The sequence below is a fragment of the Scylla paramamosain genome, chromosome 34 (genome assembly GCF_035594125.1).
Source record: "Scylla paramamosain isolate STU-SP2022 chromosome 34, ASM3559412v1, whole genome shotgun sequence".
Taxonomy (NCBI): Eukaryota; Metazoa; Arthropoda; class Malacostraca; order Decapoda; family Portunidae; genus Scylla; species Scylla paramamosain.
Window position 1 is genome coordinate 9,580,220 of NC_087184.1, and position 15,000 is coordinate 9,595,219.

General features: G+C 42.0%; 1 protein-coding gene and 1 long non-coding RNA gene across 5 annotated transcripts in view; one reads left to right on the forward strand and one right to left on the reverse strand.

The window, feature by feature from the left end:
• The window catches only part of LOC135090126 (uncharacterized), a 204,360-nt gene extending 194,780 nt beyond the window's left edge, over positions 1–9,580 (forward strand). For 3 of the 4 annotated variants that reach the window (XR_010261774.1, XR_010261775.1, XR_010261773.1), the window contains one exon: positions 6,105–9,580. This is a non-coding gene — a long non-coding RNA (uncharacterized LOC135090126). The remainder of the gene's footprint in view (positions 1–6,104) is intronic. The other variant, XR_010261776.1, reaches the window with a different exon arrangement.
• The window catches only part of LOC135090121 (osmotic avoidance abnormal protein 3-like), an 85,664-nt gene that overhangs the window by 55,253 nt on the left and 15,411 nt on the right, over positions 1–15,000 (reverse strand). Inside the window, 2 exon segments of the mRNA XM_063986491.1 lie at positions 14,061–14,165; positions 14,642–14,740. Coding sequence (XP_063842561.1) covers positions 14,061–14,138 — 78 coding nt within the window. The 5' untranslated portion in view covers positions 14,139–14,165; positions 14,642–14,740.

Below are 15,000 nucleotides of genomic sequence, written 5' to 3' on the forward strand. Positions count from 1 at the left end.
TCATTGAAGCCACGAGGGTCTTCTTATCCTGTTCCACATCATCATCTTTATTTTGGTCTCCACTGCAAACAAATTTCTTCTTCCACACCACGCCAACGATAACTGGAGAGGTGAATCCAGTGCAGCGTGATGTGGGCACTTCCATAACACCGCTCATCAAAGCCACGCGGGTCTTCTCATCTTCTTTGTCTGTCTCATTCTGTTCTCCACTGCATCCAAACTCCTTCTTCCACACCACGCCAACGATAACTGGAGAAGTGAATCCAGTGGTGCGTGGTGTGGGCACCTCCATGACGCTGTTTAGTTTTGCCCCGGGGGAGGAAACAGCCGCCTGTTCCTCCTCGCGCTTTGTGCCCGGGGCAGTCACTTCGGCGGCGGCCTCCAGGGAACCGCGTGGTGCTCGGCGACTCCGTTTGCGCAGCTTGCTGAGGCGGCGCCACAGCCGCGAGAAACATCCTTTGCTTCGCATCTTCTTACTGTCAGAATCACTTGTCATAGCGGAAAAGTGAGCTGGAGTTTTGTCGATTCCCTTGCGGTAGATCATGTGTTCCTGGGGAACTGGGGTGACCGTAGTCATACAGAGCAAGAGGTTGCCTGAACACCCGTGGCCTCAATATTTAGGATGCATTTCAAATTTTTGTCAAATACGTTCGCACCAACCAACTCCAAGCTCGCACCAACTCCAAGCTCGCTTCCAAACGGTTTACTGTCTAATCTTGACTACTTCCAGCAAACTCGACTTCTTTTTATTTTTATGGTACAGTTCCATGAAAACATTCTTTGTAAACCCCAATAGTCCAGAACTCGAGTTTGCTGGAAGTAGTCAAGATCAGACAGCACGCCGTTTGGGAGCGACCTTGGAGTTGCTTGGCTGTCCGATCTTGACTATTCGAGTTTGCTGGAAGTAGTCAAGATTAGACAGTACACCGTTTGGGAGCGAGCTTGGAGTTGGTGCGAACGTATTTGACAAAAATTTGAAATGCATCCTAAATATTGAGGCCACGGGTGTTCAGGCAACCTCTTGCTCTGTATGACTACGGTCACCCCAGTTCCCCAGGAACACATGATCTACCGCAAGGGAATCGACAAAACTCCAGCTCACTTTTCCGCTATGACAAGTGATTCTGACAGTAAGAAGATGCGAAGCAAAGGATGTTTCTCGCGGCTGTGGCGCCGCCTCAGCAAGCTGCGCAAACGGAGTCGCCGAGCACCACGCGGTTCCCTGGAGGCCGCCGCCGAAGTGACTGCCCCGGGCACAAAGCGCGAGGAGGAACAGGCGGCTGTTTCCTCCCCCGGGGCAAAACTAAACAGCGTCATGGAGGTGCCCACACCACGCACCACTGGATTCACTTCTCCAGTTATCGTTGGCGTGGTGTGGAAGAAGGAGTTTGGATGCAGTGGAGAACAGAATGAGACAGACAAAGAAGATGAGAAGACCCGCGTGGCTTTGATGAGCGGTGTTATGGAAGTGCCCACATCACGCTGCACTGGATTCACCTCTCCAGTTATCGTTGGCGTGGTGTGGAAGAAGAAATTTGTTTGCAGTGGAGACCAAAATAAAGATGATGATGTGGAACAGGGTAAGAAGACCCTCGTGGCTTCAATGAGCAGCGTCATGGAAGTGCCCGCATCACGCTGCACTGGATTCACCTCTCCAGTTATTGTTGGCGTGGTGTGGAAGAAGAAGTTTGGATGCAGTGGAGAGCAGAATAAAGATGATGATGTGGAAGAGGATAAGAAGACCCTCGTGGCTTCAATGAGCAGCGTCATGGAAGTGCCCGCATCACGCTGCACTGGATTCACCTCTCCAGTTATTGTTGGCGTGGTGTGGAAGAAGAAGTTTGGATGCAGTGGAGAGCAGAATAAAGATGATGATGTGGAAGAGGATAAGAAGACCCTCGTGGCTTCAATGAGCAGCGTCATGGAAGTGCCCGCATCACGCTGCACTGGATTCACCTCTCCAGTTATTGTTGGCGTGGTGTGGAAGAAGGGATTTGCTTGTGGTGGAGAGCAGAATGAAGCTCGTTAGGTGGAACATGAGACGAAAAGCCGGACGGCTTCGATGAGCTGCGTTATGGAAGTGCCCACACCATGCACCACTGGATTCACCTCTCCAGTTATTGTGGGCGTGGTGTGGAAGAAGGAGTTTGGATGCAGTGGAGAGCACAATTATGAATACGAGGTGGAACAGGAGAGGAACAGCCGGACGGCTTTGATGAACGGCGTTGTTGAAGTGCCCACATCACGCTCTACTGGATTCACCTCTCCAGTCATTATAGGCGTGGTGTGGAAGAAGGAGTTTGGATGCAGTGGAAAGCAGAATTATAAATACGAAGTGGAACAGGAGAGGAACAGCCACGTGGCGGGTTAGAATGGTGTTATGGAAACAAACTGAATTAACAATGAGAATGATGAAGGATGGAGTAACAATGAGAAGGAGGAAGAATGGACTACCATTGGGAATGGAGATGAGGTGCAGGAACAGAAGAGAAGAGTCGGGACAAGAAAGAGGCTTTGGCGATGGATGATGAAGAGAATGAAGAAACTGAGAAGAAGGTCATGTCATGAGCTTGGCGTGTGAACACTTGCTGTGTTTAGGCCCTAGTGAAGGATGTGTGTGTGTGTGTGTGTGTGTGTGTGTGTGTGTGTGTGTGTGTGTGTGTGTGTGTGTGTGTGTGTGTGTGTGTGTGTGTGTGTGTGTGTGTGTGTGTGTGTGTGTGTGTGTGTGTGTGTGTGTGTGTGTGTGTGTGTGTGTGTGTGTGTGTGTGTGTGTGTGTGTGTGTGTGTGTGTGTGTGTGTGTGTGTGTGTGTGTGTGTGTGTGTGTGTGTGTGTGTGTGTTGGGGGGATGTGTGTGTGTGTGTGTGTGTGTGTGTGTGTGTGTGTGTGGTTGGGGAGTGTGTGTGTGTGTGTGTGTGTGTGTGTGTGTGTGTGTATGGACGTAAGGCAGACACAAGCCAGACTCTATTTTTTTTTTTGTGTGTACTTGTGTGTGTGTGTGTGTGTGTGTGTGTGTGTGTGTGTGTGTGTGTGTGTGTCAGTGTGTGTGTGTGGGGGGAGTGTGTGTGTGTGTGTGTGTGTGTGTGTGTGTGTGTGTGTGTGTGTGTGTGTGTGTGTGTGTGTGTGTGTTTAATGCCAGGAGAGAGAGAGAGAGAGAGAGAGAGAGAGAGAGAGAGAGAGAGAGAGAGAGAGAGAGAGAGAGAGAGAGAGAGAGAGAGAGAGAGAGAGAGAGAGAGAAACTGAACCATTAAGCCAGATACACATTTTCCAAAGGTAAAACGAATCCAACCTGTCCCGACCTAACCTAACCTAACTCACCTGCCTATCTACCTTAACATAGCGTAATCTAACGTAACCTTATCTTACCTTACCTAACATATTATTACTAACTTAACCTAACGTACCCTGATCTAGCATAACCTATAACCTAACCTTGCGTAATCTAACGTAATGTAACCTAACCTAACCTAACAGGATAACCTAACTTAACCTATCCTAACCCTACTTAATTTAACCTAACAAAATATAACGTACCACAATCACCACTACCATCACCACACCACCACACCGTCATCACTGGCAACTCCTTTGCGTACCCACACCCATAATGCCACAGCAAGGAATATGTAAGCGTAATATATCGAAAGGTATTATAGAGGTAGGAGAGAGTAAAAAAAAATTATACTAGAGGTAAGGAAGATCTGTATACAAATCACTGTAAAGGTTCATATTCAGTAAGTTCAATGAATTTAACGTGGAAAAAGAGAAAAGAAGGGAAAGGAGTAAAAGGGAAAGTAAAGTCAAGGAACGCGAAAATTAAGAGAAATCTACAGAAGAAAATTTGAAATACTAGGTTTTGGTATGAATGAAATGTAAACTGACAAACAAAAAAAAAGTATTTAGAAATGGAGGGAAAATGCCAACACCACGAAAATAGTAAAACAATAATAGTAGAAGAGACACGTGTTTTTAGGAGTGCTTTTACAGTTCTAGTGCCAGGTGAACAAGAATTCTACATTATTAGCAGGAGAAACACTCTTGAGAACCAGGCTTATCATCTCTGTGCCTGTGAAATTGTCGTGTTGAGAGAGCAAAGCGTTTCTCAATACGGGCATAGGGAAGATGAACTCCGTGCCAAACGTCTACGGTGGTGATGTGCCGCGTTTCATTACAACACGTGCTTTATTGACGATACACTTCTTTTTTCTTCTTATCGCCGTGTCATCTCCCTTAGTAATTACCTCATATCGCTGCGGCATATCTTCGTTGCCACAACACCGCCACCTCTGTCCACCTCCGCACATATGCACGCATCAGCCGCAACGTGTTTGTTCCACTTCCTCGTACACCCACTAAGCCACACCTGACTCACTCATATTCATCTTTCACGTATACTCGTGTATCTACGTATTTCTGCTATTAATCTAACACTCACACACCGTAATCTAATTTTCATACATAATAATACCAAAACTGATAACCTAACATTGATTTTTGTATGTATGTTTTTTTTTTTTTTATGAATATTCAGATACTCTTATATACTTGTCATTTATAACGTCCACGCTGATAATCTGACATTGGCTTCCGCGTGTATATCTATGTGTTCTTACTCTTCCTCCTGGCTATTGACTGCTAACATCACTGCTGCATACGTAATTCTAATACGCAATAATACCCACACTCTAAGACCCTGACACTGACTTTTGCGTGTATATCTTTGTATCTTCACGTTTCCTTACCATTTATCTTCACCACGAACATCATTACATGCATATTTCTCGTAGATAATATTTCTTAACCCTGACATTGACTCTTCTTTATGTTTATGATTTTTTTCCACATTTTTTCGTCGCATATTACCACCACAAACACCACTACCTTTCCATACGTACACCACCACCACCACTTCCTCCACTGCTTAACACTCGTGCATGAAATATAAACTCCATCATTTAACGTCAATATGAACACTACCACTACTACATAAGCCACATACTGCATAATACCCAACATAAATCCTCACTACCACCACCACCACGTCCAATAAACAATCCCACACACACACACACACACACACACACACACACACACACACACACACACACACACACACACACACACACACACACACACACACACACACACACACGAAATACAAACACACCGTAACTAACACACCATACCGCATAATCCCGTCACTACACCACCACACCACCACACCACCGCACCGCCACCTGCCGCCATTATCACGGGAATATCGCCACAGTTTGTACCGGGCCAGCCGAGAATCCCACGCACGCCACGAACTTAGCCCGGAGAGGTCACTGACACACGTGCACGGAAATAGGTGAAGGGAACCAGGACGTGGCGGAGTGCAAAGAGAGAGTAGAGGAGAATGAGAGAAAATCATGTAAAGTTAAATATGTTTAGGAATGCAAGTTTTTTTTTTTTCTCTCAATGAGTAGACGAAAAATAATGGATGATAAATGATTATATAAATGTTTAATATGTTTGAGAATGCTTTTTTTTTTCTGTTAATAATAAGACAAAATGAATAATGATGAGTGAGAGATCATGTAAACTTAAGTACGTTTAGAAATTCGAGTTTTCTTTTTCGTTCTGTAATTAGACGAAGAGATTAATAATGATGAATGTCAAACGATTATGAGAATGTATAATATGTTTAGCAATGCAAATTTTCCCTTTCTTTTAATGACTGACTAAACGTAAATTTAATGACTATGAACGACAAACGATTATGTTGATGTTTAATGTGTTCAGGAATGCGATTATATTAATGAGAAGAAGAAAATTAATAATGATGAATGAGAGATGATTCTGGAAATGTTCAGTATGTTTAAGAATGCGTAGCTTTAATGAGTGGACGAAGAAAGGAATAATGACAAATGTGAGAAGACTATGCAATGTTTAATATGTTCAGGAATGCAGAGTTTTAAACAGTGGGAGTAAAAGGAATGACGATGAATGAAAGAAGATTATGTAAAAGTTAAACATGTCTAGAAATGCTAATTTTTTTAAAGAGTGGAGAAAATTAAAGTGATGAATGAGATGAAGATTATGTAATGCTAATTTTTTTTTTCAGGAAGTGAAGAAAAGAACTAATAATGATGACGGAGAGAAGTGGAAGGAAAAGAAAAATACAAAAAAATACAATATTTTCTAAACATTTAAAAGAATAGTATCCTAAATTGATCGAAAAAAAAGAAGAAGAAACAGAGAAAAATTAATAATATAAAGAAAATATGTCATAGGGATAAAAAAAATATTAAAAAAAACTAAACAATGGCAATAAATAACTGATCAAACGAAAACAGAAGCTACAAATACACGAGAGACAAGATTCAAAACATAGCAGTGAAGTTAAACTAATTGAATACGAATACTGACAATTTGCAAGAAAAATGTGACGAAAAACGAAACGGAAAGAAAAAAAAACAAAGGTGGAAACAAGAAAAAAAAACTTGGTATGAATCAGGGGATAAGAAATGAGAAAGGAACGAAAGTGAAGAGGGAGAAAGAAGGACGAATGGACGAAAATTACGGAAAGGAGAGGAGAGACGCTAAAGACCTTAGTGACAAAGAAGAATAGCGGAAGAAGAAACGAAAGAGATGAAATTTACAAAGAAAAAAGAAATAAAGGACAAAAGTAACGAAAAAGAAGAAGGAGAGAGAAAGGGGCGAAAAAGTACGAATGATAAATGACAAAGGAAGATTGAAGGTGAAGACAAAAAAAAATACGAAAGAAAAAAGACAAAGGAAGGTAGAAAAGAAGGAAGAAAATACAAAGATGACAAAGAGTGAAGGAACGAAAAGAACAAACGAAGACAGAAAAGAAGTAGATAACCATAAAGAACAAAGAAGGAAGAAGGAAGAAAACCGAAAAGAATGAAACAAAGGAACGGAAAAGTACAAAGAGAGAGAAGGAAGAAAACAAGAGACCATAGAAACAAAGAAAGAACGAAGAAGACCAAAAAGAAGTAAGAGTAAGGATGAGGGAACGAAAGAAACTACGGAAGAGAGAAAAGAAAGAAGCCAAAAAAAGGTGCGCTAACACAGCGGTCACTCACCTGCCTAAAGTAATTACCTAACCAAGTTGTTACCTTTGAAAACCTTCCGCGCTGGTCTATGGACACGCACCGCTGTTTACATTTCCGTATAGATGCACCCTTAGAAAAAACTACTAATTAACCTAACTAGTCTAAAACTCTAATAATGGAGAATATAATGAACCTAATCGAGTGCACGTGCGTTTCGTTACTGGGATGTGAAATGTTTGTGAGGTGATTAAGTTGTTAGCTTGTTTGCCCTCATTGCTTGTTAATTATTGGCGTGTCGATAAGTTGGTGATGTTATGTGAGAATGTTGTTAGCGGGAGTTTGTTATTACGTTCGCAATGTTGTCGATTATGGAGATTTTGGCGTAAGTGTTGTGAAGGTTTTACAAGGGTCATGCATCTCTCTCTCTCTCTCTCTCTCTCTCTCTCTCTCTCTCTCTCTCTCTCTCTCTCTCTCTCTCTCTCTCTCTCTCTCTCTCTCTCTCTCTCTCTCTCTCTCTGTGTGTGTGTGTGTGTGTGTGTGTGTGTGTGTGTGTGTTACTTTGTTTTGCTTCTCTGCACGTGATATTTTGAATAATTTGCACACTTGAAGGAATACACTCTCTCTCTCTCTCTCTCTCTCTCTCTCTCTCTCTCTCTCTCTCTCTCTCTCTCTCTCTCTCTCTCTCTCTCTCTCTCTCTCTCTCTCTCTCTCTCTCTCTCTCTCACCTAGATTTTAACCTGGTAGAAATGTGTCAAACTTAGACTCAAATCAATACAAACAACCTCACTATGTACTTTCTACCTTCCCCTCTCCCTCTCTTCCTCTCTCCCTCTCTCTCCTTCCCCTGTCTCCTTTCCCACTTACCTCCCTCCCTTTTACACCTTCCCCCTCCCTTCCCTCCCTTTGCACATTCCCCCTTCTCCTCCTACCCCCTTCCCTCAGCTCTACCCCTTCGTGCCCGGTACCACTTGCTTGTATTGACGTGGAGAAGGGGAGGCGGGAAGAGGTGACGAGAGGGCAAGACGAAGCTAACCTTGAGTACCCAATCATACAGGTAAGGCAGGTGTGTGTGTGTGTGTGTGTGTGTGTGTGTGTGTGTGTGTGTGTGTGTGTGTGTGTGTGTGTGTGCTCCTGATGGTCATTCTTAATTACCCTCGTCGTTACCATTGTTATCATAGTTATTATCATCGTCATGGTGATCCTTATTAGTTTGTATGAGCTTTATTTGAAAGTAAACGAGAGGGAGAAATGTAAGGAATGTATAGTAATAATAATGATAATAATAATAATAATAATAATAATAATAATAATAATAATAATAGAAGAAGAAGAAGAATTAGTCGTCTTCCTTCCTCCTCTCCCTCCTCCTCCTCCTCCTCCTCTTCCTGCAACTCCTCCTCCTCCTCCTCCTCCTCCTCCTCCTCCTCCTCCTCCTCCTCCTCCTCCTCCTCCTCCTCCTCCTCCTCCTCCTTGTCGTCGTCGTCGTCTTCTCCTGTGTGTGTGTTTGTGTGTGTGTGTGTGTGTGTGTGTGTGTGTGTGTTTGAAGTGAAACTATATTAGGATAAAATACCGAGACTTTGTGCACTGAATAAATAAAGGAGAGACAACAAAAGAATAAAAGAAGGAAGGCAAGAAGGAAGGAAAGAAGGAAGAAATATTTAGGAAGGAAGGAAGGAAGGAAGGATGGAATATTGAAATAAGAGAATGAATTTTAGAGAGGAAACACGAAACCGATAACAAGAATCTATAAAGAAAAGTCCGCAGAAATACAACAGCTGATCATAAAGTACGATAATTGCAATAAACGCAGCATTTCTAAGAAGTACCTTAATTGCCACTACACTACAATCGTTTCACATTATCGAAAATAGCGCAGCATGAACAGAATTTATCGTAAACAACATAACTACATATTTCATAAAAGGAATCACGTTTTTTTTTTTTCATATCCACATTTTATAAAGGAATAGTGTTTACAAAAAGGATTACTAAGGATAACAAAAAATACAAGCAATAACAGAACGTCAAGACCTTTCATGGGTGTTTAGTTTCTTATGACGAGCAATATAGAAAGGACAGCATAGTGGAAGCCTGAAGAGAGAGAGAGAGAGAGAGAGAGAGAGAGAGAGAGAGAGAGAGAGAGAGAGAGAGAGAGAGAGAGAATATATAGCAAAGTGGAAGAGAACTCGCATTTGAAGCAGAGAAAACGTAAAACAAGTCAGGCAGAGGCAGTGGGGAACTAAATTATTCTTATTTCCTCAATTATTCACCACTGCTAGTTTCTCCGAATATCACCACCACCACCATCACCACCACTACCACCACCACCACCACCACCATCACCACCACCAACGTCGTGAAGGAAAAAAGGAATAAAAAGATGATAAATGTAGCTAAAGGTAATCGTTAGAATCTGCCCCAGAAACATTTAATAGACTATGTAAATGTATGCACCGAGAAAGAGAGAGAGAGAGAGAGAGAGAGAGAGAGAGAGAGAGAGAGAGAGAGAGAGAGAGAGAGAGAGAGAGAGATAAGACTTCAAGAATAACAAGAACAAGAAACAAGGAACAAGATAATGTTGAACAAGAAGAAAAGGAAAAAGAAGAAGGAAGGAAAGAAAGAAAGAAATAACCTAAAAGAAGAAAGATCAAGATAATTATGAAGAGCAAGAAGAAAAGAAAAAGAGGAAGAAAGAAAGAAAAAAAAATAAGAACCAAAAGAAGAAGGAAAGGGAGAAGGAGAAGGAAACAAGGAAGAATGAAAGAAGGATGAACAAGAGAGAGAGAGAGAGAGAGAGAGAGAGAGAGAGAGAGAGAGAGAGAGACGGCTTCAGTAGGTTGGTAGGTTTGTAGGGACACTAAATTATTCCCACAAAATGTCACGGTAAGGGCGCGGGAAGGTCGTGACGGTTTCCAGCAGCTAGGGGAGTTACGTAAGAGCGTCACAGCGAGGCCAGAAGACGCCAGAACTCACCAAAACATCAACAAGGTCACGTGACTTAGATATACCCTCATATATTCCTTGAAACTCGCAGAAGGTCGGAGTAATATAGATTTTAATATGCTATTTCGACCTTCGCTATATGCACGTTCATTTTTCATCGGGGATCTTGGAGTAGGGAATATTTGGGTCAGGGAGAGAGAGGGTGAGAGAGAGAGAGAGAGAGAGGGAGAGAGAGGGAGCGAAGGTCATTGCTTAGGGGGAGGGCGAGGGAGGTCACTAGCTTGGATGGTTGGTTGGTGACGGTGTTATGTGACTCATTGATTACCACTGCCACTACTGCTAACACCACTGCCACCACCTGTGTTGTTATTATTATATCAGCAACTTCTGCCACTACCTCTACTGCTGCTGGTATAATCGTTACAATCTCGACCGCTTCTGCTGCTGTTGCTACGAGGATTTCCACCCTTATTGCTGTTGTTATTGATACTACTATTGCTGCTACTCCTATTACTACTACTACTACTACTACTACTACTACTACTACTACTATTGCTACTACTATTCTTATTACTCTTATTATTGCTACTTTTTAGTGTAAGATAGGGTTTTGTTCAAGGAAAATAAAAAGATAGCGAAAAAAAGGCCCACTGAAGATAGCAGTCCCCAAAAAAAACAATTATTTCAAAAGAATATACAAAATCACGACAGGGAGACTTCGGAAACCTCCCTTTGGAAACAGTTTAAGTGATAAGTAGTAGGGAATACAGATTCAGGGAGGGAGTTACTACTACTACTACTACTACTACTACTACTACTACTACTACTACTACTACTGCATCACAAATCATTAACATCAACACATCTTCAGATACTTAGAGACACATTTCCCCAAACATTGCATCGCCCTTGAGCTGGAGAGAGAGAGAGAGAGAGAGAGAGAGAGAGAGAGAGAGAGAGAGAGAGCGATCGTAGTGGTGCTTAAGACGTGTGCTGTTCAGTAGTGAGCTGGAGAATCGAAGTTGTAACAGTGTGACCTTGACGAGAACTCAGTAATATCCGTGACTAGCCATTCCTTTGTACTCTCTCCTATCCGTGTTTTCATAGTACATGTGTAATGGAGGTACTTGAATCAATACTACTCTGAGTGTTGCTTGTGTGTTTGCTGAGCTTTTTTACCTGTATGCGTGTGTGTGTGTGTGTGTGTGTGTGTGTGTGTGTGTGTGTGTGTGTGTGAGTAGGTGGGTGGGTTTAAGTAGAATTAGAGGAACACTATCTCTCTCTCTCTCTCTCTCTCTCTCTCTCTCTCTCTCTCTCTCTCTCTCTCTCTCTCTCTGGTTTCTTTTTTTCTGTTTTCATTGTATTTTTCAATCATCTTCACTTTCATCTCCTTTCCCTCCTCTCCATTTTCTATTACCGTTCTCTCTTGTCTCTAGTATTCTTTTGCCTTCTATTTTTTATCTTCTTTTTTTCCTTTATTTAGTTGTTTTTTTTTTATCGTCATTTCAGCCATTTTTGTTTTTTTTCAGTATTATTTCATCTTCTTTATGGTCAGTTTTATATTCCATTATTCTTCTTACTATACATTATCTATTTATTCATACTTTTCTCCCTTCCTTCCTTCCTTCCTTTTTCCTTTCCTCCTTTCTTCCTTTATTCCTTCCTTCCTTTTCCTCGTTTTTCCTTCATTCCTTTTTTCCCTTTTTCCTTTCTTTTTTTCTTCCTCGTTTCTCCTTCCTTCGTTTATTCCTTACTTCCCTTTTCCCCTTCCTTCCTTCCTTCCTTCCTTCCTTCCTTCCTTCCTTCCTTCCTTCTCTTCTTCCCTTCCTTCCGATCTTCCAGTGTTTCTTTCTTCTATCCTTCTCTCCTTTTCTCTTTCACAATCTGAATAATCTTGTTGCAATGACAATAAACAGATGTGAGGGAAATGTTGTTATTTTCTATCTAAAACAGGTATTTTGCTCTCTCTCTCTCTCTCTCTCTCTCTCTCTCTCTCTCTCTCTCTCTCTCTCTCTCTCTCTCTCTCTCTCTCTCTCTCTCTCTCTCTCTCTCTCTCTCTCTCCCCTTTATTATTTCCACTTTCTCTTCCCTTCATTTTAGTCACCTCCACTACTTAACTCTCCTCCACCTCCTCCTCCTCCTCCTCCTCCTCCTCCTCCTCCTCCTCCTCCTCCTCCTCTTCCTGTAGTCAGTAACAACATAGACTGTTTACCCGCACGGTCACGTGGCAAACACACACACACACACACACACACACACACACACACACATGACTTATGTACGTATTCCGCTCAATGTGGATATTGACTGAGATCTGTTAATAGTAAATTGTTGTTTTTCGTAAAATCTGCATAAGTAGATTGATTTCTTATTCATTGATTGGAATATTGCTTTGTTTGTTGAATATTTGCTTGCCTTGTATACTCTCTCTCTCTCTCTCTCTCTCTCTCTCTCTCTCTCTCTCTCTCTCTCTCTCTCTCTCTCTCTCTCTCTCTCTCTCTCTCTCTCTCTCTCTCTCATGATTTTCCACATCTGTGAATCTATTGGTGTGTGTGTGTGTGTGTGTGTGTGTGTGTGTGTGTGTGTGTGTGTGTGTGTGTGTGTGTGTGTGTGTGTTTACATGTGTGCGTGACTCATGGCCGTGTGGGAGTGAGTGAAGTGGGTAGGGAGAGTAAGAGAGAGAGAGGGAGGGAGAGGGGGGACGGATTGTGGGAAGCAACCATCTTATTTGCATATCTTTCACACACACACACACACACACACACACACACACACACACACACAGAGAGAGAGAGAGAGAGAGAGAGAGAGAGAGAGAGAGAGAGAGAGAGGTTAAAAAACGTCTGTGAACTTTGACCTTGATTTTCTTTTGTTACTGTTTAAACCACTACCATCACCACTACCATCACCACTACCACCACCGCCACCACCACCACCACCACCACTTCGGCCAGCCATTACGTCTTTCATTTCCCTGTTCCTTCTGAAACTTATTAACGGATAATTATAAAGTATTCGTAATTTATGGAAGGAGAGGGAGACGAAGAAGAAGAGAAGAAGTAGAAGGAGGAGGAGGAGGAAAAGAAGGGTTGCTGAAGAAGAAGAAGAAGATGGATAGGAAAGACTGATAAAATAGTAAATGATAATAGAGAAGAAGAAAAGATATAGTAATGAGTGAAAGGATGATTATAAAGGAAGAAAAAGAAAAGAAGAAGAAAAGATACATAGGAAATACTGTTAAAGAGTAGATGGTGATAGAGAAGAAAGAAAAGAAAAGTAATGAGTAAAACATACAACCAGTTAATTACAAACGAAGAAGAAAAACAAGAAAAAAAAATAAGAATAGGAGAAAACCACATAGGAAAGACTGATAAAGAGTAGATGACGAAAGAGAAAAGAGAGCAAGAAACAGCACTGAATAAGGCCTAATTACAAAAGCACATTCATGGATAATCTCGCGGTAACGGTCGATGTCATCAAGCACTCCCTAACTAGCGGCAGGTGGGCAGCCGGGCCAATTAGCAGGCGGAAGACAGGTAGTTAGCAGACCGAGCGGCCCGAGTCATGACACACACACGAACACACGCTTGCTGGGGTGTGGAGAGAGGGAGAGAGAGAGAGAGAGAGAGAGAGAGAGAGAGAGAGAGAGAGAGAGAGACCTACATACAGACAAATAAAGATAGACACAAATAGACAGACAAGCAGACCAGATAGACAGACAGAAAGACGGACAGACAAACACAAAGACAAATATAAACAGATAGAAAAATAGATACATACAGGCACAGAAAGACAGACAGACAGACTAACAGATAGATAAATAGATAAAAAGACAGACAGACAGACTGACAGTTGTGTCCATGATTTCGTTACTCGTCATAACTCTCTCTCTCTCTCTCTCTCTCTCTCTCTCTCTCTCTCTCTCTCTCTCTCTCTCTCTCTCTCTCTCTCTCTCTCTCTCTCTCTCTCTCTCATATGGAATCCATCACATAACAGTAATAACAAAGCTGGCAGTAGTACAATAACAATGAAGGCAACAATAGCAACTTGAACATTACCTTGCAGTTTAAATCATTCTCCCTTTTGTTCATTGGTCGGCATCGTACGATAACTTTGACCGTCTCCCCCGACGCCATGTTGCCAGATGTAGGATGATCACACTCCTGCGCAAAACATACCAAGCAAGCATATAGTTTCCACATATATTAAACTTAAATTAATTATTCTTGTTTAAGGTTTACCGTGACTGGCAACGTGTCGGGCTCGCATGTTTGTCTTCAATGCTCTGACAAGGGTTCAATTCCCAGTGAAGGTCTCGTAGTTCATTTATTTCGTCTGAGTCAATTTTGTCAGTTTCCGTTATGCTCCCAAGACGGTCCCGACAGTAACCTTGACAATACCACGGCATCGAGGACGACATTATATTCCAGATGTCAATAATAATCAAGTTGAGCATGATAGTTTCCGTTACCGAGGGAATATGAATAATTTTAGTTACAAGAAATCTGCGAACGAAATAGCACAAGGAAAGACATTATTATTATTATTATTATTATTATTATTATGAATACTGGAATCTATACTTGTGCTGGATCGTAGGGTAAGGCAAACTGTACATAGATTATTAAATGGAACTCACGTGATAGTCTTAGTGCAGAGTGAAGAGATGGAGGGTGTAGATCCTGGTCCACCTCGTCCTCATCCTCCATCGTTCATCTCCTGCTTCTCCTGTACATCACTGGGGGGGGGGGAGGAAGGACAGATTAGCGGAGTGAAAAAGAGTGCACGGGAAGAAACAAGAATAAGTGCAAAGAAAAAAGAGAGAAAGAAAGGAAAGATATTTAAGTGCAAAAGAAGAAGGAGGAAAGATATTTAAGTGGAGAAGAAGGAGGAGGAAATATTAAAGGAGTGCAGAGAATGAAAGAAAGGAAAGACATTTACGTACAAAAAAAGGAGGAAGGAAGATTAGATGAGTGCAAAGGAAGAAATGAGTAAAAG